Source organism: Xyrauchen texanus, chromosome 43 (genome assembly GCF_025860055.1).
Source record: "Xyrauchen texanus isolate HMW12.3.18 chromosome 43, RBS_HiC_50CHRs, whole genome shotgun sequence".
Lineage (NCBI taxonomy): Eukaryota > Metazoa > Chordata > Actinopteri > Cypriniformes > Catostomidae > Xyrauchen > Xyrauchen texanus.
Genome location: NC_068318.1, coordinates 7,620,023 through 7,647,991, shown reverse-complemented (window position 1 = coordinate 7,647,991; position 27,969 = coordinate 7,620,023). Strand labels below are relative to the sequence as shown.

Below are 27,969 nucleotides of genomic sequence, written 5' to 3'. Positions count from 1 at the left end.
GTACAAATCTGAATCACTGGCCCCCGACTGTGTCAGTGGAAAAAATCCTTTGCGTTGAGCACTGGTTACTATAAAAAAATAAATTAAAAAGAAATGCTGAATTTCTTCAGTTCTTAGCCCTTATGTTTTTACAGCTGTTTGTTCCTCAACAGTTGAAACAGTTTTGTAGGTTATCTTGGTCTACTGTTTACTAAAATGTACTATTAACGGTGTTCTCCGTGCATCATAAAATGTTAACTTCCTAAAGGAATAAGGACACGTTATACAGCGAGCAAGCATCACACAATACCTCAGGTGACAGCGTTACATCAGGGACTGTCACATGAACTTTTGACTGCAGGTAGCCACAGGGTTTACAGGTTCAGGGTTAGCGATACACAGTACTCAAATAACCTGCTTTCATGTTTATGTTCTCTCCATGGGTTTTCTTTCTTACTCCTTTTGTCTCAAAAATGTTCTGATGGTCTTTGTTTGATAAATGCTTATTCATTGTGTTAAACTGTAAATGCTATAAGCTACTTACAAATTAAAAATGAGTTAAACAGTCTTTTTACTCTTGAAACAGTTTGTGAAACTATTTCAAGAGAAGTTTCATTAAAGCTATTTGAGTGGGTATACTGCAAGGAGTATTGTCTATATTCCAGGACTTTTTATTTATTTATTTATTTATTTAAAAAAAAAAAACACTTAAAACAATATACATTTAGTACAGTTGCTAAAACGAGTGCTAGCATTGCCCTTTTAGTTTGTTACTTCCCAACCCTAAATCTCAGGCATTAAGGTTTGTTTTTTGGCTTTTGTTGTTCCTTTTTTATATCAAAGCATTATTTTGTGCAACCTTCAAAAAATTTGAAAATTCAGACAATTTAAAACTATATAAACAATTTCAAATTAAAGGATCTCAAAAGCAGGCTTGATTAGATATTACTCAAGAACTCCAAGGTATTGTTTGAGTCTGGCACGTGTTTTATGAACTATCATTTCAGAGCGAATCTTTTTCAGAGACCACAAGGGGCCTAAACTTCATTCATCACATATCAAGTCTGTGCGAGTCTTGTTCCTGTCACATCACCATGTCTCTTCATGTTTCTCATCACATGTTTCTTTTTCAGAGCAACTGTAGGTCTGTCTACTTGTCTAATTGACTTCTAGTGTTTCCTATCTTGAGTGTGCTTTAGTTGAACAACACTAGGTTGTAGGTTCTTGTCCTGTGCTGCATGTTGTTTAAATGTTGTTATCTGAACCAACCCCTGATTGAAACGTCTTTTATAACGTTAATTGCCCTGTCTCAGTAGAACACTTCATAGTGATCAGGGCAGAGATTATGCACTGTAAATAGAGCTGGGTGATATATTTAATATTATATCTAGTTTTTAGCCTTTTGATGACATTTGATATTTTTTCGCCAATCAAAGGAACCATTATTTCAACTGAACAAACAATGTTACAATGTAGATTCAAAATGTATAATGGACTGTAAGCTATTAAATGCTGTCAAGTTAAAAATGGCATTGTTTTTCAATAAATGAATTCAAATATGGTTATTTAATCCCTTTCATTTGTGCACACCAGTATAACAATACATATGTAGCCAAATAATTGCTGTTTATTACTAAATCAATTCAATTTATGAAAATTGCCATGCAGAGACCACCATGAATATTTTTGAATGACGCAAACAAAGTTTTTTTGAATCAAATAATTGAAATGGCTGTTTCAAACAACATTTTGAACTGATTTATAGAAATAAATAAAACTTTTGACATTTAAATCAGGTACGCAATTAAAGCATCTCAAATTAACACTCATCAATTGCAAGGCAAGGAAGAATTGTAAAATTAGATTAATGACATGCTTTTAGGGAATATAATTGCCAAAAAATTACAAATCATTGTGATTTATATTGGAAACTTATAAAATATTGCCCAGCCCTAACTCTTACTGTATAAATGCATTTGTCAGTTTCTCTTCGGTTTTCTCATTTCACTGTTATATGTGAATTCTCCATTTAGAGTGGCTTCTTTTATTTGAGGTGAACTGTGGTGTTCGCCAACTTCAGGCGACCTGCATGAAACATCTCTAATAAAACAAACAATGCCCTTCGATTTCCCCCCCCACATGGTACTTCATCTTGGTATTTTTGAATGAATCATGCCCCATGTTTATCATTTTTTGTTTCTTTTTTTTTTCTTTTTTGTTTTGTTATTTTACTTTCTGTGCACAGCAATTGCTCTGAAATTTGGGGACTGAGTACACCAAATACGATAGAACAGTGGGATACATCAGGCCTTTACAGCTACCCTGACCAAACCAGGTGAATATCCTCTACTGACATTGTGCCACACTCACCCCACGGGTCACAGGTGGGGATGTAGTGCACAGGGGGCTACAAGTACCAGCGACATTTTAACGTGCTTTATTCAAATTTAGATGAATTGTCTTAAAAATGAATGTAGAGTTTTAATTCTGAATTATGCAGTAGTTTTGAAGCAGTCTTGATCAACCTGTTTTCATAATTAATAATTTCATTTATCTAAAGCAAAGTTTAAAATGGTGGTTCTCAACTGGATGTGCTTTAGGTTTTTCTGATTGAACTTTGGATGTCAAGTGGTGATCTAACACAATAAAAACAAATTATCATACAAAAGGAACCCAAAAATGCCTTTTAAAAACTATTGCTGTCAATCCAATAAAACTGTTAAACAAAGATATTAAGTGCTATTCTGATTAATTAATTGTAATATTTGTCGAGAAAGGCCCCCAAATCAAAATTATTGTATATCTGATGATTAATAATTTTATATATATATATATATATATATATATATATATATATATATATATATATATATATATAATATATATTTATTATATATAAATCTGATTATTGAAATATACTACATTATTGTGGCAGACAAGTAAAGCATTGATTAAACAATACAAAAAGTGGCTTTAGAAGACAATGTTTTATATCATTGAACACAAGCCTGTCTTCGGCCTACTTGCCACAGAAATAAATTTCATAACAGAATTCATCAAACTGCCCAACTTCGATGTTATTCAGGCTTTTCTAAGGACATATCTATTTAAACGTGCCAGAAGGACACTTTTGAAGCATCTCACTTTGATTGCGACACATCATAAACGCTGCATTTGTAGAATGCTGTCAATTTAAACATTATTTGAAACTTTGAAAAACAGGTCTTGAGACTTTTGATTTTGGAGTTGCGATCCATCCAGGTTTGGTTGAACGAAAAAAGCGTTCTCATCATATGCTGTCTAATATCAATGCAGTTTGTTGCCTATACCGCTATTGTTGCGCTTACTACCTCCCGCTTAAGACTCTTAAAAACAAGAAAATACCTTATGATGGTCCGGGGGCATGATTAATTGCATAATGTTTTTTAATTATGTGTAACGCAGTTCAGTGGAAAGTAGCAGGCGAGAACCGGCCTGGCGATATAAACAATATTTTAATGATTAACTTAAACAAAAGACAAACACACACACACACACATGACGGACATGTCCGTAAATGATCCTTTCCTCATCGCATCACCATCCGCAATCGTCCTTTATCCCTCTCGGAGGCTTAATTAGCCTGATAAGGGACCGGGTGTGTATAATCATGACCCGGCCCGCCCTCTGCCCTGTCACATTCCTCCCTCGTTCTCTCAGGCAGGGGAGCCCCCGGCATGGCATACACCACCCTTTCCCTGGGGGAGGGTGTGCCTTAAGCCCCGTCTGCCGGCAGGTCGTCCCCGTCTACCTGGATGAGGTAGGGGATAAGGGGAGGGAAACAGAAGTATAAAAAATGGGGGGAGGGGATACTTCCTGTAACAGTGTAGTACCCCCAAAAAACACTGTAAAATTTAAACGAGAGGGAAAAGGCCAACGCGCATTGGCAGTGAGAGGGAGAGAGAGAGAGAGAGATGGAAAAAAAAAACGTACTCACTCGCCATGTTCTCCTATATGCCGTAGCTTGTTCCTCGGCCACTCTTCCACCCTCTAACGGACGACAGCTGTGCCTCTCCAGGCAGATCGGAGGCAGTCCTCCAGCCCCTGGCGGACGGAACTCCCTGCCTCTTTCTCGGGGAACAGAAGAGGTCTCCCCCCGCCCCTGGCAGCGGTGCTTCAGCTCCAGGCGGTCGGCAGTGAGCCCCTTCTCCCCTCGCGGTCGTCGGCCGTTCCTACGCTTCCAGGCGGCCGGGCTTCTCCGTCCCCCTGCAGACGGCCGCGGCTGCTCCGTTGGGGTGGATGTTAGTGGCGAGAACTCTACTACGGCGTATCCCTCCCTCCTTCCCGGGTTTCGGTACCAGAGTAACGCAGTTCAATGGAAAGTAGGAGGCGAGAACCGGCCTGGCGATATAAACAATATTTTAATGATTGACTTAAACAAAAGACAAACACACACACATGACGGACATGTCCATAAACGATCTCTCTCTCGTCGCACCACCGTCCGCAATCAGCCATTATCCCTCTCGGAGGCTTAATTAGCCTGATAAGGGACTGGGTGTGTATAATCATGACCCGCCCTGCCCTTCACCCTGTCACATTATGTTTTTAATTATTCAAACTGAGTTAACACATTAAATCGACAACCATATTTAAACCCGATGAAATCAAGTTTTTAAAGCTTTTAATCCATGTTTATTAGCTGGATGTGGCCATAAATATGCTGTACTTTTAAGAGTTGACAATTAACAAAGGGATGTGCGACTAATCGAGTACTCGTACAGCATCAACTAATTGACTATTAAAACTACTATTTGAAAATTGCTAATTAATTTTCTTTTGGGCATTTGCCTGCCATAGGCAATGCTGAATTACACTGTACTTTCCCTTTTAATCTCTCACCAAATCTCACAGAGTCCTTAATGCATTGAGAATTGTAAAAAAAAAATATTGAGGATTAAATTAATTCATATTATTAATTTAATTTTGTCCAAAAGAAACGCAAAGTTCGTTAGCTTAGTTTGAAACCGTTCTTGGTTACTTTTGTGTCGCTAATGTGCCATACCTGTTATTTTAACCTTGCATTTAAATTTACATGCAATCGATTACTCTTTTTGGGTTAGAGTACTCTTACTACAAAATTATTTAATAATGCCCTTCCCTTTAAAAATCTATTTTCTTTCTCTTTTGGTGAAAACTTTACAAAAATAGCGATGACTTGTTTTCCCCCAGATTTTTACCCAATCAAACGATATCTAGAATGAAAATGCTCCTCCCCATGATGTCACTTGCAACCGACTAGCAAATAACAAACAATATAGTACATGGCTGAAATGTTATTTAAAAATAATATGAGCTCTTCGAAATGTCTCTTTCAAATTTCCTGTTTTAATGAGAATGATGTTAATGTTGGCCAGAAAATGACAAAAAAGGGATTTAATTCACTTCATTATTATTTTTACCTTGCATAGGTTTTTTTTTTTTTTTTTTGAGGATGAGGCCATGTTACACAACCTGTCTAAGTTTGCATTGGCCTTTCATGGCTAGTTTCTACCAACTGCCAAACTACCTAGCTTTTTGGGCACACAGCCTTTGACGTCAACAACCAAATATACAAGAAATCCTTTTCTTTGTTTTAAAAGTTGATAAGTCTATTAACACTGTAACAAATTCTATTGTTAGTTGCATTTATACTTTTTGCATGTGGCATTATTTTGTCCTGCTGTCCACGGTCCTATTAACTTTTTTGAGCCACCACCCTCCAGTTGAGAACCACTGGTTGAAAATATTATTATTCCTTTATTGTAGCTAAACATTAATATTTTTTTAGTCACAGTATATGGTTATTGTTATGTTTCTCTGTTTTTGTTCACGAGCTGTTGTCTAATCATGCCGCTTTCACTCTTTTCTCCATTCATGCATGTCTTCCTCTGGTCACCTGGCACGCTCCCTCTCTTCCATTTCTCTCGCCTTTTTTATGTGGCCGTTCTTGTCAGATCTCTGGACGGGCGTCTGCAGGTGTCTCACCGTAAAGGTCTGCCTCATGTCATCTACTGTCGCCTGTGGCGATGGCCCGACCTGCACAGCCATCATGAGCTGCGCGCCATCGAGACATGCGAGTATGCCTTCAACCTCAAGAAGGATGAAGTGTGCGTCAACCCCTACCACTACCAACGGGTGGAGACGCCAGGTATAGAGAAAAAATATCATGTAGCGTCATTCCATGTTCAGGATGCACATAAGCAGTTTAATGCGGCTTTGTCTTGGAGCCTTAATTATTTTCTTACATTTCTAGTTTGCACAATATCATGTTATATAGTTATGTAGCATTTTTAATTGTTGAATATCAAGTTTCAAACACTCCTCCTTTCATCCATAGGACCATTGGTTGAAAACTTGTTTGGAAATAGTCATTGTTTTTCAATTGCAGAAATGAGACCTCATCTTTCAAACACACAATAGAAACAGTGTTAAGTGATTGCTTGATTTTTTACTATTGTGAAATGATGCAAGTTCTAAAACATTTCCTGATGTAAAATGTATTTATTTAATTATTACAAAATGCATTTCCCTCCAAATATTTCTTGACGCAATTTATAAAGAAATAATTTTAAGAATTATGCACAACTTAAGTGTACAGGAGAATGACACTTTCATTCATTAATAAAAAAGGGAGAAATTGTTTTAAATGCACATTAGATGCACTTTAATAATCTTACTAAAAGAGTGCCAACAGCGGAAATTCATAACTGATTTGAATATAAACAAACCACGTTATTTATGGGATTGTCTAATGTACACAGACATTATACTCGCACTATTTTGCTATATTGAGTTATTTAAAGTTCTTAGAATCATGGGTATGTACATATTTAGATTTTTTTTGTAATTTTCCATTTCAAGAACAACATTAGGTGGCTTAATTTTCCAGTTTTTTATTTTATTGTACTTTTTTATTTGCATTATAATTAAGAATTACACAAGAATTCTGAGAACGAGAGTATTTTAAGTGGGCTTTACATGAAGAACTGTTAATGTTATGTTTGTAATGTTACTTCAGACCTATGAGACTTTAATCAAGCAGTGCAGTTACTGACTGGCTGTTCAAATGACAATGTGTATTTAAAGATACATGAGTTTTGTTTTAGTAACTGGAATTTTATAAAAGTTTAAGTAAAATATGCCCTCACATTTCTTGTTTGTTTAGGTTTTTCTTTATTTATTTAAATTCAGAGTTTGGATCAATTATTGAATTTGTATATATGTCTCAGTCTGCAAACACATGTTTTACAGGAATTGTATTAAATTTATTTCTGCTCTGTAGAAATCTGAAATGATCTCATCATTTTGCTACAGACTTCAGAGGGCAGTAAATACAACAAGAATTGTATTTCTCATATAATAATGAGAATTTTAGTAATCCTCATCAAATAGTTCTTCCCTAAATTGATGGTTCACCCAAAAATTAAAATTCTCTCATTTACTCACCCTCATGCCACCCTAAATGTGTATGACATTCGTTCTTCTGCAGAACACAAATTAAGATTGTTGGGTGCCAAAATTTATATTGCTTCTGAAGATATTGATTTAACCACTGGCGTCTTATGGATTACTTTGATGCTGGCTTATGTGATTTGTGGAGCACCATTCACTTGCATTGTCTCTTTTGGCCAATACATTCTTCGCAAAATCTTCATTGAGTTCAGCAGATGACAGAAAGTCATATACATTAGGGATGCCATGAGAGGATTTTAATTTTTTGGTGAACTATTCCTTTAAAAGTTCTAAAAGAATTACTGGGACTGTTAAGGAACTGGAATCGTTAAGAGGAATTAAATCCATAATCGTTACATTTCTTACAATTCCCATCCTTATTCATCACAAAGGGGCTTTAAGCTTTGCATATTGAGTACCGGTACAGACTTGTTGATTCTGATTGCACTCTCCTGTAGTTCTTCCTCCTGTTCTTGTGCCAAGACACACAGAGATCTTGACTGAACTGCCTCCTCTTGACGACTACACCAACTCCATTCCTGAAAACACCAACTTCCCCACAGGGATCGAGCCCCCTAACAACTACATACCAGGTGCACACTTCAAAATGGAATGGGATTTTCTGCTTAATTTGAAATCTATCTTGATGTGTCATTGTGTAGTTTGAGAGTTATATGAAGTGTTTGTTTAAATGTTTTTAGAAACTCCTCCACCGGGATACATCAGTGAGGATGGGGAAGCCAGCGACCAGCAGATGAATCAAAGTATGGACACAGGTATATTCCCACAGTTGCATCACTACATGGAAATGACATCCTTGTGTTTTTGGATTTAGATAAAACATTGTGCGTTTATCGAAGTAGTTTTCTTTTCTAGTTGGGCTTTCTGTTAAGCTTCTGTTGTTAAAAGCTGATATAGAATGTTTGAAACCAATTATATTGCTTCTAATTAGGGTTAAGCATTTTGCTCTAATCCCTTCCCTGACTACAAAACTTTGGCACAAAACATTTCCCATGTTTTTTTAGACATTAATAATACCTCAAATTCATGTGGCTTTTCTTAAATGAGTAGATTTGCTACTGACAGACAGAGGCTACGTTTACATAGACACCAAAAAGCAGCTTATAGTGAAAAAGTGGCATTGCCATTTACATGCACTGTGTAAGCGCCGTACTCTTTACTGCCGGATACATGCAGCTTTCTTTACAGCAAGTTCCCCGTGATGCTTGTGTAAATAAAAAACATGGCATCCATGTAAAGCTTCGCTATTTGTTTTTCTGTTGCTTCCATTCTTTTCCAGATATTCCAGATATGTTGCCGTGTTTGTCTCCTTAACTTTTTATATTGTGACCTTTAGGGGAATTGCACTGCAGAAGTGGGGTTTCCCTCTTATGTAAACTCTGATTAGGGACACGTCGGTGTGTATACACTCACGGAGCACTTTATTAGGAACACCTGTACACCTACATATTCATGCGATTATCTAATCAGCCAATCGTGGGGCAGAAGTGCAATGCATAGTCATGCAGATATGAGTTAGTAGCTTCAGGTAATATTCACATCAGCCATCAGAATGGGGAAAAAATTTGATCTCAGTAATTTTGACCAATGCATGATTGTTTTTGTCAGACGGACCATAGTGTTCCTAATAAAGTGCTTGTTGAGTGTAAATGGGAGTAGTTAATAATGTGTGTGTTTTTCCCACTGTACTCAGAAATGTTGAATACTTTCCGCTGTTTTGACTTGTTGGGCTCCATCCTATGATGTTTGTTATCCGGTCTGCTCATGCACTGCTCAAAAACCTTTTATGTAAGCCGCATATGGTCTTACACAAAACGGTGTTCTCGTTTACATGACATTTCAGAACGGCAATTAAAAAAAAACAAAAAAAAAAAACGTTTTTTTAAGTGCATGTAAATGTGGTCCCTAAAACAGGCCAAAAAATACATAGGCTTTTGAATGGAGACTTGCGTGGCCTCTTTTGGCTGGGCCACTAAGCAACCATCCAGAACACTAGAATGGCAACATGGGAAAAAACACTCGCAACACCTTAGCAACTGTATAGCACCACCCTGTGCTGCTATTAGCTCTGTTATTGTAAATAAAAAAACCTCCTCTTTTTGTCAGGTTCTCCTGCGGAACTGTCGCCGAGCACACTCTCACCTGTCAATCATGCCATGGGTAAGAACTAAATGCTTATCTTTATTTTTAAAGGGATAGTTCACCTCAAAATGAAAATTCTCTCATTTACTCACCCTCATGATATCCCAGGTGTGTATGACTTTCTTTCTTCACCAAAACACATGTGAAGAAAATTCCAAAGATTTCTGAGCTCATTGGGTCCTTCAAATGCAAATGAATGGTGATCTGATTTTTGAAGCTCCAAAATTCACAGACAGCCAGAATAAACGTCATCCATACATCTCCAGCAGTTAAATTAATGTCTTCTAAAGTGACACGGTCACTTTTGGTGAGAAAAAATATAAATATTGAAGTACTTGTTAACTATAATCCATCGCTTCTGGTTAGCTTCAAGATAGGGTGGATTTCATGTGGTCTTTCGTGTGACGTATTACCGTTGTCATGATACGGACGTAATCTCACGTTCTCCCCTTGATTGAGACATCCAGGATAAGAACAGAAACGCACCATTGTGAGTAAAGAAACAGATGAATACAGATCTAAACCAAAACAACCTACATACAACCTTGGACAATGTTCCTCACTTGTAAACAGCGCTGCTCTTCTGGCTGTGACGCACATGCATCAGTTCTTGCGTGTTTCAAATGCTAATGCGAACACGTCACGCATACTGCTGCTGAACGGAAGCATGATTTGGAGTTCATGAAAAAGTACTTAAATATTGATCATGTCACTTTAGAAGACACATTAACTGATGGAGGCGTATCGATGATGTTTATGCTGACTGTCTGTGAATTTTGTTGTTTCAAAAATCAGATCACCACTTGCATTTTAAGGACCTACTGAGCTGAGAAATTTAATTTATTTTTATTTTTTTTTCTTAAAATGTGTTCTGGTGAAGAAAGAAAGTCATACACGCCTAGGATATCGTGAGGGTGAGTAAATAATGAGAGATTTTTCATTTTTGGATTAACTTTCTCTTAAAACATCTTAAACATCTACAATTGGTCTAAAGCTGGGGTTCTCGGTCCTGGAGATCTAGTTCCTGCAGAGTATAGCTCCAAATAAGCAAAACGTTTTAGGTTAGCTTGATAATTCCTGTCTGCTGTGTTAAACCTATTGCACACTGTACGATAGTTTTCTGTCCTTTTATATTTGTTATTTGTCAAAGCATAAGAAGATCCCAGATTTGGGTATAATGTCTTGGGTTAAAGCACAACATTAGTTGCCACTTATGTCAGATGGAATGATATACATCTTAGCTCAGACTTGGTTACTATTGACCATGATGATTGAGCATTTAAAGACACCTGTGGATTTTCTGACTTCCTAGTTTACACACAAAATTTTAATAATACTGCATTAGGGGTGTAAAAATGCAATCGCAATGCATCAATCTGGCAGAAGAATTTTAATGCATAGATTATGCAATTTAACAGTCTATCATCGTTACAATATCCATTCCCGATTTGATACAGATACCGCCTCTGTTTACAAGAAACTTATTTCAAGAGACACAGTGCACGTGAGATTGAAGGAAAAGAAAGTTCGCTTCTAAATAAGAAAGATTATGCTGCTGTTTTGCTTTTTGTGTACTTAACTGTTGTGTCCATTTGACCAAGTGTTGTAAGTTCATTGATGGTGCTTTCTTCCCCGGCTACATTAAATAGATTTTTATATCTCCATAAAATGGAATTTCTTCATAAAAGAATTTAACTAAAAATAGCCTGGATAAACTCCGCCACTCCCATTGAAAATGAATAGGGAACTCTGTTACCGCATACCGTGTAATACCGCCTTTATAAACAACTAATAGTTGTGACAATTAATAATAAGTGCAATAAATGTTAACTCTGCATTATACACAGATGTAATGTGCCTCTTACGCCTATTCCATAGTTTACACACAAGCTGAGTGTGTTTGCATCAAGTCATTGTTACTAGATGTCGACCGATATTGGTTTTTTCAGGCCGATGCAGATCTTTTGAAATCCGGGTCGGCCGATGGCCGATTAATGCTGCCGATTTATTTTGGCCGATATGTGCTTGTTTTTAACCTCTTATTTAAACCTTTTATTTGAAAGATAAAATGTAACACAAATAATTACTTAAGATAGACAACATTTCTCAACAAATACATTTATTGAACACGTGACCAATCTGCACTTGTACACTTAAAATTAAAAATGTATAATGTAAAAACATATTGTATAAATAATGTATAACAAATATATTAAATAAACAAAGCAGGTGTTACTGAACTGCTCAGAGACACGAAGGTTGAGATCCAAATGCAGCTTTAATTAAGGTGCAATCCAGACACGTAATCCAATATTCAGAGCATCCAAGAGAAGCACAGGCATAACTAGGGATGGGTATCGTTAAGGTTTTAATGGTATTACTATCTTACCGATACTGCTTATCGATCCGGTACTTTAACAGTATTCTTAACGGTTCTTTTTGTTATATATATATATATATATATATATATATATATATATATATATATATATATACACAAATATAAACGTTATATAGGCACAGTGATTTAATTTCAGGAAGGTCTACTAACATTACTGTTCACGGTGTGGTCTAAAAAGAAATCTAATAAAGTAATCAATTGTAAAATAACACTGCATATTTTATCATAGATTGATTAATGCTCATTAATGCAAAAGTTATTCATTCAAGAGCTGGAAGTGATTTTCTCTTTGCCTTTTGTTGTTTGATTCGCAGTAATGGCTCAATCGTCAGCATGTTTATATAGACTGCTTCCCCTTTAAGACCGAGTTCAGATCTAATAGGCTCCTGATGCAGCATATTTTCTCCCAACTATTTCCATAACTACGTCCATTTAAGACATAAACTGTGTTTAAGTGAATCTCCAAGCCGGTCGTTTTGACATACTTTTGTGTATAGTTGATCGTTTAGACGCATGAAACCCAAAGTAGCCTATACTTTGCTTGTCTCTTTGCGTGTGTTTCAGAGCTGCGTCGCTTTGGGAACGGTATCTCTTGCGCTCTTTTTATTATTAAACGCGTCCCGCAATTTAGCAACAGTAGCTAGACTGCATTTTACAACAATCACCGATCGTGCTGATTCTGACGTTAAGTTTGAGTTTTAGGGAGAAATGTCAGTGCACCGCTGTGAAGGGAAGGAAGTTGTGCTAGACAGAATGCGACTTATGTATAAATATTCTTTTTATAATCTTTGGAAGGCGAAATCTAAAATAATATCAGACTAATATCACAGATCTAAACCAGGCTATGTTTGAATGTTTAGTTCTGTCACTCATTAAGCTGGGCTCTTGTTGTGCTCGCTGTGGCACCGCATGAGCGAGATCTCGCTCTCTCTCTCTCTCTCTCTCTCTCTCTCTCTCTGACTGCGAATAGCTAAATTGCATCACAGACAAATGGTTTCATATTATTATACATAGAAATGGCTGGCGAGATAAAATAACTTTCTCTTCATAGCAATAATAAATGTATTTTCTTAATTTCTCCAGTACCGACAGCAGAACCGGTAACGTCCGAGCTTACCAAAGCCAGTCCTTCAATAGCCTATACTGTGTTGGTATATTTTTATTACTTATTTCTCTGCATTGAGTGACAACCCTCTCAAATATAAGACACAGAAACAGAACAAATAAAAGTCTCAGATTCACTGTCTGTAATTGCAAAATGCTTGCTTGCTTATTGTGACACGATAGCAACCCTTCTGCTGTGATAATGCAACTTCAACTACGCTATCAATATGCAAAGTAGCCGAACGTCATGTCAACTATCGCGTTTGTCGCGTTTTTTCTTGAAGTTGGCAGTAACATATCAAAAGTTTTTAATTTTTTTAAAAAAAATTAAGAAGTGCTCCTTCCTTGAGGCACTGGATGAGGTCTGCTCACTCTGCTGGAAAATGACTCTAGGGGCAGCGTGCGTCGAACACGTGTTCCACAACAACACTAGGCTGCCCACAGATGCGCCTGCCTAATAAACCGATTAATCGGTCGACCTCTAATTGTTACAACAAATATCCTTTATTTCTATTGGATTTATAATGCACTTGACATTTATAATGGTTATTTTTTTTTGTTTATATTTGCAGCCACACACGTATGTCAGACTTCCTTGGTACTACATGCATGTGTGCTCAAGTCTGGTGCATGTCTGTACTGTCTTAAATTAAGAAGGTTTGGTAAAAACCTTGAATAGTTTTTGTGTATATTTTAGAAAATGATAATTCCAAAATAATGAAATCCGATCTAATTTTCACCACAAATTAGATTTGACGATGCGTCGTAATCATTAGGTAATTTATAAAAAGATTTGTAATATTGTTGTCAGTGCAAATATTTGCATTGAAAGGGTGCAAATCATGTTAAACTTTTTTTTTTTTTTTTTTTTTAATGAGACAGGTTTAATGTTAGGGGTGAGTTAAAATATAGATTTTCTTTTGGAACGTGATCTTTATTTTGAATCTTGATATTCTTGATTCAATCAATATAAGATCAGTCTTATACTCTATGCGTAACCTTCCACTACAATGAGAGGAAATCATTCGCATTTGCAGCCAAATTTCGTGCTATGTGACTAAAATGTACTGTATATTTTTGGCAACCGGCTGGTAAATATTTACATAATTTCAGTAGCCTAGTCTCAGTCCACTTTTTGTGCTGTTTTGTTATCGACAAAGTGAAAATGTGTAAAAAAAAAAAAGTTTTGTGAAATTTGCCGTTATCTGCCTGTTTCCATTCAAATGAACTTTTATCGATACAAATGGTGTGCGTGATGACGTCACGCCTAAAAAAAACAGTGTCGCATACGTTTTTGTTTATTGCAAAAGAAATCTGTCCTTAAGTTGTTTCCATACATAAATGTGTGTTGATCGCTAATTCACCTCCCAGATGTCCCTAATTTTTTTCCTCCTATATTTTGGTAAAACGGGGAGAATATTGAGAAAATTCATTGAAATTAGACCGCATACTGTCATTTCAATTTCTCAAATAAATTCAATCAGAAGAGGAGGAATTGAAATCAAATGGGAACAGTTGCCCTTCTGATAGGACTGTAATATTGGTCCTGATGTTGCGCCTATCGCAGGCTGCCACCGGTTCAGACCTGAACGCGATTCGGAATGGCCCTGTTCAAGCTGGCGACCTGTCAGCAAAAGTAGTGGGGGAAACTTTCGGTCTTTAGTATAAGGATCATCCATCGATGAGTATATGCTGTGCGCACAGGTATTAAAGAAAAATGTATGCGGTGTAATACCAGGGTTTACATATGATACATTCCTGATATTCAGTAGGCTATTTTGAACAATCATCTAATCAAAAGCATTGCCATCACAACTGCATTATGTCCCGCATATTTGTCCAGCAACTTTTAATGACCAACTGAACTTGATTGTCATCTCAAATTAATTTAATGTCATAATTTACTTTTTCTGAATAAGCTCAACAAATGCGATCCAAGGGAAAGAGGGTTAGATTTAAAATATTTAAATGTTCAAAATGTGAACTCATTGGACAAATAATTCTGATAGTTTATATTCTTGAATACATGTGTAGAACATTCTGAGGATGTCATTCAGCTGACTTTTTCATCTAAAGAACAGGGTAAGGCTAATTTGAGTTAGCTAAGAAAAGGTATATATAGGTCTAAAAATATATAAAATTAATTTTGGTAATAATTTTTTTTTTTATTTATTGCTTTTTTCGTTTGGTAATTTATTTATTTAATACTGGGAATTTTGACAGCATTTTTTCAAATGTATAAATATTTTTTTATAGAATTGGGCTATGTTAGTTTTCCAAAAAGCATACTGAAGGTTTTCTCCTTGTATTGTGTGTTTATATTTAATTTTAAATATCTTTAGACATAGACATTTATAAAAAATAAATTGTATTGTGGCTAATTCCGTGACTGCTGTCTATTATTTTGAATGGTGTGGAAAAGAAACTTTAATAAGTAAACAGATGGCTACCACGATTAAATTAATCACAAACAGTGGCCATACGTTTGATCTCCGTGCACTGTCAATGTGTATAATTTGAGATATATGTGTTGGCACTCCTGGAAATGTCATGTTTGCAACATCGGATCTATATGCTATTAAAATATCCATAATCATGTACATTGGCTTTCATGGATGTATAACTTGTCATAATTAACACAGGTTAACGATTGGTGTAAATTCTGTCATATGAAACAACATTTTTGCATTAATGCCAATTTTCTCGACAAAGTGTTTCCAAACCAATTTTTCGTGACATTTGAAGTATCGACTTAGTTTATGCACTAGAGTTAAATGGAAAAATATTATGAAATTTCCATCAGCTTTTTTATTTATTTTTTTTGCTAAAAATCCTTGGGTGGAAACGTAGTTACAGTGAGTTGAGAGTAAAAGTTGTTCAGTGTAATGTGTGTCCAAAGACTAGATCCACACGAACCATTTGTCATTGAATAATTAAGTAATATCACACGAGCAAGAGTACGATATGGCCCTACATCAGCACTGCTGTGATTTGGCCACAGGCCGAGTTCTGTAGGTAATTACAGCAGTGCTGATGTAGGGCCATATAGCACGATTGTGAGTGTGATATTGCTTATATACAACAGTTCAATGAACAATTACTTTTAAAAAAAATTGGAAAAACCGAGTAAGGTCATAAAAACGCATTTGTGCATGGAACTACTTTCTTACACGATGGATCAGAATCTGACATTGCTGCTTTAAAACAAATGATGCGTCCAAACCTCCGTTAGTAATTCAAAAAGTTCACTTCAGAAATAGTATTGTGCTGTTTCTAACAAGTTATTAGATAAACAAGGATGGATTGATGTGTGTGTGTGTTAGAGAGAGCGAGAGAGAGAGACGGAGCATGTGTGTCACCTGTTGCCACTCCCAAGCAGATATGCTGTCAGCGTTCTGTAGGTAAGCTTTCTCAGCGGAAAAGTAGTGTCCAAGCGGGGGTATTTGTCCCTATTTCGTGGTAGCCACGCAAGAGTCGATCACTATAGAAACAGCGACTTCCTCCGCCATTTTTAAACAGTGTGTATCCAGTGTGGAAACTCTGTAAGTGCCTCGAGTTCTGTAATCAAACAGTCCGTTGTTTCTCTCAGCTGCAATGAGCCTTAATCCTGAAATTGTTCATTTAAAGCCGTTTAAAACAACGTCCTAGCTTAAGTAATGTAGTGGTAATACGAGCGATCACAGAGCGCTGTTCTATGTAAACAATGACTTATGGATTCACTTTACATCACCAACTGGCTCATAATACACACAAAAATGATCTTTTGCCACCACCTGCTGGCTAACATATGTAATTTCACTCCTAACAGATATATACTGCTCTTACACTTTAGTTTAGAATGGCACGAATACAAAACAACAAAAAAAGAAACATTTAATTTGAATCACGCATAGCAAAGTTGAATCTGGAAAGCCCTAATTAACGATGTGTATTGTTTAGACAAGCTATACATATTTCGAATAGAACTTGTGTCATGGTTTGTGGAAAAAAAGCATTGTACAGCGTGCAACGGGCTTTAGAGTGTGGTTGGAACAAAACTCTGCAGGAAGGTAGATCTCCAGGATCAGGACTGAACTTCTCTGGTCTAGAACAAGATGAGAATTTCATACTAACATGTAGCTAAACTAAAAAAATATCAGTTAAACAATCACAATGCACAGTGCTATAGTAAAAAAAAATTGTGCAAGTTTGTCAAAGTCTGTTCTCAATATATTGGTCTTTCCCCTTCTATGTTACAGACCTGCAGCCAGTGACTTATTCAGAGCCTGCATTTTGGTGCTCCATTGCTTACTATGAACTTAACCAGCGAGTTGGTGAAACATTCCACGCCTCTCAGCCTTCTCTTACTGTGGACGGCTTCACAGACCCCTCCAATTCAGAGCGATTCTGCCTTGGTCTCCTGTCCAATGTCAACCGCAACGCCACTGTGGAGATGACCCGTAGACATATAGGTGCATCGGCCATGTCTTCTCGATTTTCCCATTTATTTAAAGAAATTGTTCACCCCAAATTCAGTATTCGATTTTGCCTGTAATGATAACAAAGACAGTGGAAAAAGATGATAACCGATTAATTGGCCTATAGCTTTTAAAATATTTTTATGGTCTTTCCATACTGTGATGAACACAGATATAGTGCATTGTGCAACCATAATACCAATAATAAACATTTGTCCATAAATGGTCAGAGACTTAAATCTGTTAAACAATGCATGACATAAGCATTCATGAGATAAAGTTGTTGTATTTATAGCCTATATATTAATTTACATTGTCCAGGTGACTTTTTGATCATCATTCACCAGATAGGAGGTTCAAGACGCAATGCATGTACGTCAAGGTGTCAGTGATTTGTTTAAACTCTCACTTAGCATTTTATTAGGAAAACTATTGTCCTAATAAAGTGCCCAATGTGGTCTTTTGCTATTGTAGCCCAGCTACCTCATGGTTTGACGTGAGTTACTGTAGCCTTTTAGCTCAAACCAGTCATACCTCTCATCAACAAGGCATTTCCGAGAACTGCCGCTCACTGGATGTTTTTTTGTTTGTTTTTGGCACCATTCTGTGTAAACTCTAGAAACTGTTGTGTGTGAAAAATCCCTGGAGATCAGCAGTTACAGAAATACTCAAACCAGCCTGCCTGGCACCAAAAGTCATGCCACGGTCAAAATCACTAAGGTCACGTTTTTTCCCCATTCTGATGGTTGATAAGAATATTAACTGAAGCTCCTGACTCAAATCTGCATGATGTATTGCACTGCTGCCACACAATTGGCTGATTAGATAATTGCATGAATAAGTAGGTGTACATGTGTTTCTAATAAAGTGCTTGGTGAGTGTATTTCACTTCTAGAGGCTCCAATGCCAGCCACGAGTGAAAAAAAAAGAAATTCTCAGCGTTAAATTCTTTCGATAACCGATCATTCCAAAAGTAGATATCAGCACCAATTAATTGGCAAAACTGACATATTGGTTGACCATAGAATTTACCAACACTCTAAAATTACTTTCATTTATTAAAGGGACATTAATGTTGTCATATGCAAAGACTATGCTTACACATCGAAATAGTGTTGATGACAATAGCCACATGGATAATTTTTTTATGTTGTGTTTGTGTTGAATAGGACGAGGGGTCAGACTGTATTATATTGGAGGGGAGGTGTTTGCTGAATGTCTTAGCGACAGCGCCATCTTCGTTCAGAGCCCTAACTGTAATCAGAGGTATGGCTGGCACCCGGCGACAGTCTGTAAAATCCCCCCAGGTAAGAGATCCCTCAGAATTTGCTTCAACTTTGATTTATGTCATGCATATTGAGGTGATTGTATTGTCTTCTTTAGGCTGTAACCTGAAGATCTTCAATAACCAGGAGTTTGCAGCACTACTGGCTCAGTCAGTGAACCAGGGCTTTGAAGCTGTATATCAGTTGACCAGGATGTGCACTATTCGCATGAGTTTTGTCAAAGGCTGGGGAGCCGAGTACAGGTATGGAGAGGTTTGGCAAGCATCACATTTAGTTCTATGAAACAGTATTTAACAAAAGTTTGATTTAATAGGAGTTCCAATTTAAGGGATAGTTTACCCAAAAATCTATTGTAATTTACTCGCACTCAGTGATCCTAACTTCGATAAATTTTTTTCATATGCGGAACTCAAAAGGGAAAATTTTTATGAATAGTCCAGTCAGTCTTTGACCCCCTGTTTACATGCACTTAATACCCATTGGGCTTATTTCAGGGTTTTTGCAGAAAGACTGAAAGATAGGTTTTTGAAGTGTAGTTTTGAAGTGTAGTAGAGTTTTCCTTTAGTATCACGTAAAAAAGGAAAACTCTTCTATTGCAGTGCAATGATGCAGCAGGTTACGACGGAAAGTTAAGGAAACAGCGCAACTGAAATTGTTTTTTTTTTGTGTTAACATATTTTTTGAAGTTGGCCGGAGATGTTATGTTTGTTATTTACTGCAGAGTTGTGGGGGAATTGCATTAGATATCCTTTTGTGGTGGAATACGTTGCTCACTAAGCCACTTGTTATATGAAGGTAAAGGGTATGCTGTTTACACAGTGCATGTTAATGCGAACACTGCTTTAGAGTCTTAAAGGAATATTCTGGGTTAATTACAAGTTGATCCTAAATCAACAGCATTTGTGTTTTTGTTTTTTGTCATATTGCCCAGCCCTACTTTTATACACTATAAATACCTTATTTGCTAATAAAAAATAAAAAAGTGATTTGTAAATTCTTTTAACCCTGTGCTATATTAAAATCACTACAACTACACATTTTTGGATGTTAAACATTTAGATTTTTCGTTTTTTATATATACACTCATTTCAAATCAGATAATTCCAACACGCTCCAAAAAAGTTGGAACATTCGAGTGTTTACCACTTTGTAACATCACCAGAGAAGTCAGTTGCACTTTTGGACAGTGTTGATGTATGGCTTGTGCATTGCATAGTATAAAGCCTTAAATGAATATTCTGGGTTCAATACAAATTAAGCTCAATCAACAGAATTTTTGGCATAATATTGATTACCATAAAAATGTACATTTAATTGAACATTAAAATATTAGACAAAGATAGAATGAGACAAAGATAAATCATGTCAGAACTTTTTCCACCTTTAATGTGACTTATAACGTGAACAAATTCAATCTTTGAGGGGGAAAAATAAAAAAAACTCCAAATAACCTGGTTGCATAAGTGTGCACACCCTTAAACTAATACTTTGTTGAAGCACCTTTTGATTTTATTACAGCACTCAGTCTTTTTGGTTAGGAGTCTATTAGCATGGCACATCTTTACGTGGCAATATTTGCCTACTCTTCTTTGCAAAAGTGCTCCAAATCTGTCAGATTGCGAGGACATCTCCTGTGCACAGCCCTCTTCAGATCACCCCCACAAATGTTCAATTGGATTCAGGTCTGGGCTCTGGCTGGGCCATTCAAAACCGTTAATCATCTTCTGGTGAAGCCATGCTTTTGTGGATTTGGATGTATGCTTTGGGTCGTTGTAGTGCTGAAAGGTGAACTTCCTCTTCATCTTCAGCTTTCTAACAGACGCCTGAAGGTTTTGTGCCAAAATTGCCCTGTATTTGGAACTGTTCATAATTCCCTCCACCCTGACTAAGGCCCCGGTTCCAGCTGAAGAAAAACAGCCCCAAAGCATGATGCTGCCACCACCATGCTTCACTGTGGGTATGGTGTTCTTTGGGTGATGTGCGGTGTTGTTTTTGTGCCAAACATACTTTTTGGAATTATGGCCAAATAGTTCAACCTTGGTTTCATCAGACCATAACACATTTTCCCATGTGATTTTGGGAGACTTGATGTTGGTTTTTGCAAACTTCAGCCAGGCTTGGATGTTTTTATTTGTAAGAAAAGGCTTCCGTCTTGCCACCCTACCCCATAGCCCATTCATATGAAGAATACGGGAGATTGTTGTCACATGTAGCACACAGCCAGTACTTGCCAGAAATTCCTGCAGTTCCTTTAATGTTGCTGTAGGCCTCTTGGAAGACTCCCTGACCAGTTTTCTTCTTGTCTTCACCAATTTTGTTGGGACGTCCAGTGCTTGGTAATGTCTCTGTTGTGCCATATTTTCTCCACCTAATGACTGTCTTCACTGTGTTCCATGGTATATCTAATGCTTTGGAAATTCTTTTGTACCCTTCTCCTGACTGATATCTTTCAACAATGAGATCCCTCTGATGCTTTGGAAGCATGAGATGCAACTAAGAAAATGTCAGGAAAATCCTACTAGAACAGCTGAACTTTATTTGTGATTAATCAGAGTCACTTTAAATGATGGCATGTGTGTAATGACTTCTATTTAACATGAGTTTGAATGTGATTGGTAAATTCTGAACACAGCCACATCCCCAGTTATAAGAGGGTGGTGCACACTTATGCAACAAGGTTATTGTAAGGTTTTTCATTTTTCCCCCACAAAGATTTCAGTTTGTTTTTCAATTGAATTGTTCACGTTATAGGTCACATTAAAAGTAGAAAAAGGTTCTGACATGATTTATCTTTGTCATTCTTTTACATCACAAAAACCTGGCATTTTAACGGGGGGTGTTGACTTTTTATATCCACTGTATGTGTGAACATTATTTTAGTGTGATAACATCACTTACTAACCTTTTCTGTGTAAAGTTAGTCAATTTTACAACTTAATTGTAAATTGCTATGACGATGTAATGTCAACAAACCCTAAAATGACATTTTTAACTACTTTACAGCTCATTACATGAGGTTTTACAGAAGAATTAATGCAAGTGCTTCATATTTCTGCCTTTTTTAAACCCTAAAAAATGTCCCCGTTCACTTGTTTTTTTATTAGCATTTCCATACTGTCCCAACTATTGTTGTATATGAATCTTATCTGTTCTGTTCTTGTGTGTTTATTAGACGGCAGACAGTCACAAGCACTCCCTGCTGGATCGAGCTGCATCTGAACGGTCCCCTGCAGTGGCTGGATAAGGTTCTGACCCAGATGGGCTCGCCCTCTGTACGATGTTCCAGTATGTCCTAATCGCCATGAAGATGCTCCATCTCTCTTCTGACCCAAAAACGACTGATTCTACAATCATCTCAAATGACAACTCCAAGAATAACAGACTCAAAGAATAGCCCCCCCCATTCATAGTACTTGTGACCCTTTATGTCTATCTTGGCATGCCACGCCTCCCCCAAAAACACTGATGTTCTCACCATTCAGAAACGAACACGGCACCTGCTGTCACATCAGCTTCATGCACCTTTTAATTCTCTTGTTTTCTATCCTAAAATCCCTCAATATTAAATGTGTTAGTTGTAGAATTTTAAATGTATATTGGTTTTTTATTTTATTTTCTATTGTTTTGAGAAGGAGGGATAGTGTGTATGTTGTGTGGAAGTTCTGAAAGGCAGAAAATAACTTCACACACTTGTGTAGCAGTAAAGCTGCTCCCCTGTTAAACAATGAAGTGAATACTCCGACTTTAACAATCTGAATTCGATTGTTCAAGGAGTTAACTTTTTCTGGCAAAAAGTAACATTCTTTCATTTTATTCACGTGGAATAATTGTGTAAATTAAAGCGTTAAGACCAAGTCATGGTCCTCAACTTCGATTTCTGAAAGTAATGCTAAAAGATAGCCAAACCACTATATAAGAGTGTTGCCTTTGATTTGAGATATGCTGCTGTAAGACGTGCTTCTTGTATTCAGATGCAAACTGATAGGAATGTTGACAGGAAACCAAAAAAAAAAAAAAAAAAAAGAAAGACCCATGTTTAATTCTTACCTTCCTTTCCGTGTGGTTAAACCACCCTTCCTATTTAACATTTTATTCACTGGGTGAAATATTCACTAGTTAGCTATAGAGTGGTTTTGGAGTCTGTTTTCTTCAGGAAAAATTTTTTTGTTTTTGTTTTTAAGAATGAACAAAGACTTTCAAAGGTTATTAAAATGGTCTCATGCAATCATAATCTTGCATAAAAAAAAAAATAAAAAAACACAAATCCAAGTATTTAAGCTTTAAGTGTTCAGTAAACTAGGTTGTCCTTCACAATTACATGATTTCCCTTTTTCTTTTAGCTACTTTTTGTATTTTCATGTATTTTTATATATAAATATATTTAAGATCTTTAAAGCGCTCTTCCTTTTTATTAGAATTGAATATTTTTTTAGCTCTCCCTCTTTTTAAAGGAACACTGCTTCATAATTAAATGTTCGATCGTACAAAACGTTATTAAGCATGAAGGTTTTATAAGCAGAGATCTTTTCTTTTTTCCATTTCCAATTCAAGCTGTTATCCCGCTGAACACTTCGCCCATAAAAACCCCAATCGATCTGAAATACATCTGAATTTTTACTTTAGTTGCTTTTCCTCTTATTTTCACCCAAAAATAAAAAATACTGTGTACTCCACCACCCCTCAAGGTTGTGGTTACCCGAAGGGGCAATTCAGCCTAGCGTCAAATACTACGAAAGCATCGCAGTGTTCGTTTGGTTTGCTGTTGGGAAAAAAGACTTCCAAACAGGTTGCTTTGATGGAGAACTGCAACTTTAGTGTGCGTGCTTGTTGTACAACTTTTTACTAATGACTGTGATATAGCTGTCCGTTATTCTTTACTTGTTGTGGCAGTGACCAGGCGTTTCAAATATCCATTCCCCTCTTCCCACCTTCGTCTCCATATGTTCCTTCATTGACTGTACTACTCTTGCGATTGTACTTAAAAGTGCATCTAGTGAAAAGCTGACCCATAGTGGCCATAAGACACTGGGAACATTCTGCTTGCCATTTTTGACAGGGTGTGGAAAGAAAACCAAATAGACCTGAAAGTGGACCAGACATATATGCATATAAATGTGAATATATATAATTTTATTTTACTTTTTTCTTTAAATGTTTCTCCTTTTTTTGCAAAGCATTTAAAAGTTGGTGAGCTTGTTTTACTATTAGAGAGATGTATTATTAGGATGTGAACTTCAGGCGATAAGATTTTCAGGCGTGTTGCATATGCAGACTTCATAAATACACTAATAAAAAGTTTGAATTCTCATGTTAATGACTGTCTTGTGTTTTTTTATTTTAATGCACAGTTTCACCTCACACTCACATCACCCAGATGTCTATTTGATGTGTTTACATCTGGAAGAAATATTTTTTTGGTATTTACCTCTAAGACATTTCCACTTGGATGTCAATAAGACACTCTGCAGATGCCTTTTGTGATGTTTATGATTTAGAATGTCTTTAAGATGTTTAGCAGATGTTAATTGGATTGTGATGCGTCCCAGATGTTCCAGATGTAAATACATCAAATAGACATTGGGCGATCTACATGTGCTATCAGGGTTGTTTAGATAAAGAAAAAAATGTCCTTCATATTTTAAGATTGAAACTTGAGGTCTAGGACAAGATTATTCTGTAACAAAATAATACAGAAAAGTGGCCATAGTTGACGAAACTCCCTTTTATGTATATACAGTATATATCATTGAATGCCGTGAAGGGGAGTAAAAAGAATTGCTTCATACTTTGACCACCAAGGGGAGCAAGAGCTTCAATAACATCAGGCTTGCTGCTTTCACAAAAATCTTAGATGTATTACATAAGAGCACAGTTTTTACAGCTTTGGTCCTCACCATAATAGTATCTATATAATTTTCAATTTCTTTTCACAGAAAAAACAGGCTTCTGATTGGTAAATTTACACCGGTGAATGTAAAACTGAACTAATTTAATTAGATTAATAATATACAGTGTTGTGCATAAGTTTTAGGCACTTGTGAATAATGTTGCATAGTGTGGATGTCTTCAAACATAATGACATAAATAGATTTCATTGATCAATTTATGTCATGCAAATTCCAGTAAACATAGAAAGCTAAATCAATAGTTGGTGTGACCACCTTTGCCTTAAAAACAGCACCAATTCTCCTAGGTACACCTGGACACAGTTTGTCTTTGTTGTTGGCAGATAGGATGTTCCAAGCATCTTGGAGAATTCGCCACAGTTCTACTATTTATTCTATCTCATTTGCTTCATGTAATCCCAGACTGACTCAATGTTCAGTGGGGGGCTCTGTGGGGGTCATGCCATTTGGTGCAGGGCTCCCTGTTCTTTTATTTTATTTGGAAAAGGAATGTTTAGGAGTCTAATATGTATATTTCCTATTTACACACTAAAGGTGAAGATATACAGTGAATAACCATCTTAAGGCAAATGTTTTTGTGAAACATCTTTGGTGCTTAAGACTTTCACACTCTTGTTATATTTGAAAAATCTAAATATGACATGTTCATATAGTAAAACATAACTGCACAGTTTGTCATTAATACATTTAGAAAGCTCCCACCATAACCTCTTTGTATACTGACAATGCCAGAAAAGATGAGTTTCAGTTTGTGGTTGCATTAGACAAAATGAACAGTTTACAACCAAGTCTTTCTTAAACGTGGTTAGAAAGTGCTTGGCAGTGTAAAATGTCTTATTTGTAATGAAATATTTAGTAGGCAATAGCCAAACCTTTTTCCAATGAATAATTTCTACAAATCTAGACCAATAGGTGCAATGACGTAGTGGATTTAATCTACTACATCAAGGACATCCATGACGTAATCCGTGATATAATGGATATAAAATGTTCAGATCCATGATTTTTAACTGTGTATGAGCATAGATCATTTGCCCACTTTGACGGTTGGGCGAGTCGCACACGGCAGGTACAAGGGACAATAGGTAAACAAAATAGTCAAAGCTTCCAAGTCTTCACTAAATGATCATTAGATATATACATTATATTATTAGCGATTCTTTGACATCACAGATTGAATGTATATCTTGAAATGTGCTGTCAAATTCTGCCCCAAAAAGGCGAAATGGAGTAACTATGCCAAAACTGAAACTGGCTTAAATTGTTTGGTGTTTATTTCCAGCCAAATCTTCTTCAAATGTTCACGCTTTGTTTCCTCTGAATCGTAGTTGAACCAAACCCATCTGTCACAGGACAGATCACTAAAAAGTGGTAACCTGCAACTGTTACCTTAAAAAGCTTTTTCTGCTAGATCAGTTGATCCCTTAAACTGGCTTTTTTCAGCTACGTAAAAATAATATTTTGGACTTTTGACAATCAAACCTCTACCAAATAAAGCACATATATTTAGGATAACTTTTTTTTCCTTCTAAAGTGTGTAAATATACCTAATTCAAATGTGTTGTTTCTATGTTTTGACTTTGAAGGACAGTGATGTTGTTTGACTGATTTACCACTCTCGTGTAGTAAATCTGCTGTGGTAACATCTAATTTAAATGCTTTTTTAAATGAACAACAAATTATGTCTTATTCCACCTGGTTACATTAGCAACAAAAGTATTTTTTAAGGTTAGATCAGGTAGAAATATATTCACAATAGAGAGAGTGAGAGAAAGAGAGGGAGCCCAAGGACACCTTTCAATTGAAATTGAAATAAAGTTATGATATTATGGACATTGTCATTCTTGTACTTAATCAATGTTTAAATTGGTTATTTTGTTGTGGTAGCCTGTAGGGCTCTTTGAAATAACTGAAATAATTTGGCAAAGTGAAATGGATTTGTTATGTGGTAAAGACCTGGAACTACTTCATAGCTGTGCGTTTACTTGAAAAATAATTGCACACCTTAGAACATCCGTCAACCAATCAGAATCAAGCATTCAACAGACCTGTGGTATAATATAAAATATGACTCACTTGAGATGACGCGAATAAAAAGAATCTTTATGTATCATGCAATGGTTGATTACGATACGGCACAAGTAGAGCAGATTCGTGGAGACAAAATACAAAACAAAGCATATATCCAGTCTTTAAATTAAACACCAAATTTTGAAGCTGCCAGAAAGAAAATAACATTTATTATATGGATGGATTTAAACATTAAAGCTTATACAAACTACTAACTTTTAGTTAGCCACTGGGCTAATAAAACCTGTCAAACAAAATTGCGTATAGGATATATGCCATACAGACAACACTAACTAGCACAATATTTTAAAGAGAATCTAATGTAATATGTAGCTGTGGGCGAGCATATTATAAAACATCTAATATGTCATGGAAGTCCACTACGTCATCACGCTACGTTCCGCAGCAAGGACAGTCGCCAACAAAGGCCTGTTTATTTCATTAAACTTTGTCATCGATATCGCTTGTGTAAATATAGTGCAAATGTTTAGGCTGATTAGTAAATGCTGTAATCGCAGTTCTCAGCTGTAGTGTAACATACTCCAGTCTTGACTTTTTAGGCTTGTAAGACTTGAAAATGTCTTAAAAGTTTAGATTGAGACCTGAAGATTTTAGGCAAATATAAATTGGCAAACACAACAGATCACCTGAAATGTCCATCATAGACGTTCTAAATGCTTGTATACATCTACGGCAAATATATTGGGGAGACAGGCGCTAGTTGTTATAAGTGCAATTTGCCACAAGCGTAACTGCAGTATATATCTCTGTAACTATTAGGTGTAGAGTCAAACGTCCACTTACACAAGTTTTCTCTAGAAGTGGTTTGTACGTTGGTTTTTAAACACCTAGGCTGTGTCCAAATATACACTCTTCTCTAGGCCTATACCAATAACAGTTGGCTATGCCAATGGAGTAGTGTCAGCATCATCAGAATTCACAAATGTATATGCGAGAAATACCTGGACCACCTACTACTTACTACCTACTCTTGTACTACCTACTCCACCCTGAAAGGGTTTATTTTGCGATAACAACCAGCTGACCATGCATTACCCGAGAAGCAGGAGAGATGGCTCACAGAACCCAGATGAACACTCTGATACATCTCAATCCCCTGATGTGCGGTA

The 27,969-nt window shown here is 36.4% G+C and overlaps 1 protein-coding gene across 1 annotated transcript in view; it reads left to right on the top strand.

Moving 5' to 3' along the window:
* Nucleotides 1–23,185, top strand: part of LOC127635725 (mothers against decapentaplegic homolog 2-like) — a 40,238-nt gene extending 17,053 nt beyond the window's left edge. Inside the window, exons 3-11 of the mRNA XM_052115960.1 lie at nucleotides 2,225–2,314; nucleotides 5,955–6,148; nucleotides 7,911–8,045; nucleotides 8,154–8,228; nucleotides 9,580–9,633; nucleotides 17,359–17,571; nucleotides 18,747–18,884; nucleotides 18,961–19,105; nucleotides 22,036–23,185. Coding sequence (XP_051971920.1) covers nucleotides 2,225–2,314; nucleotides 5,955–6,148; nucleotides 7,911–8,045; nucleotides 8,154–8,228; nucleotides 9,580–9,633; nucleotides 17,359–17,571; nucleotides 18,747–18,884; nucleotides 18,961–19,105; nucleotides 22,036–22,159 — 1,168 coding nt within the window. The 3' untranslated portion in view covers nucleotides 22,160–23,185. The remainder of the gene's footprint in view (nucleotides 1–2,224; nucleotides 2,315–5,954; nucleotides 6,149–7,910; nucleotides 8,046–8,153; nucleotides 8,229–9,579; nucleotides 9,634–17,358; nucleotides 17,572–18,746; nucleotides 18,885–18,960; nucleotides 19,106–22,035) is intronic.
* The last annotated feature ends 4,784 nt before the right edge of the window (nucleotides 23,186–27,969 follow it).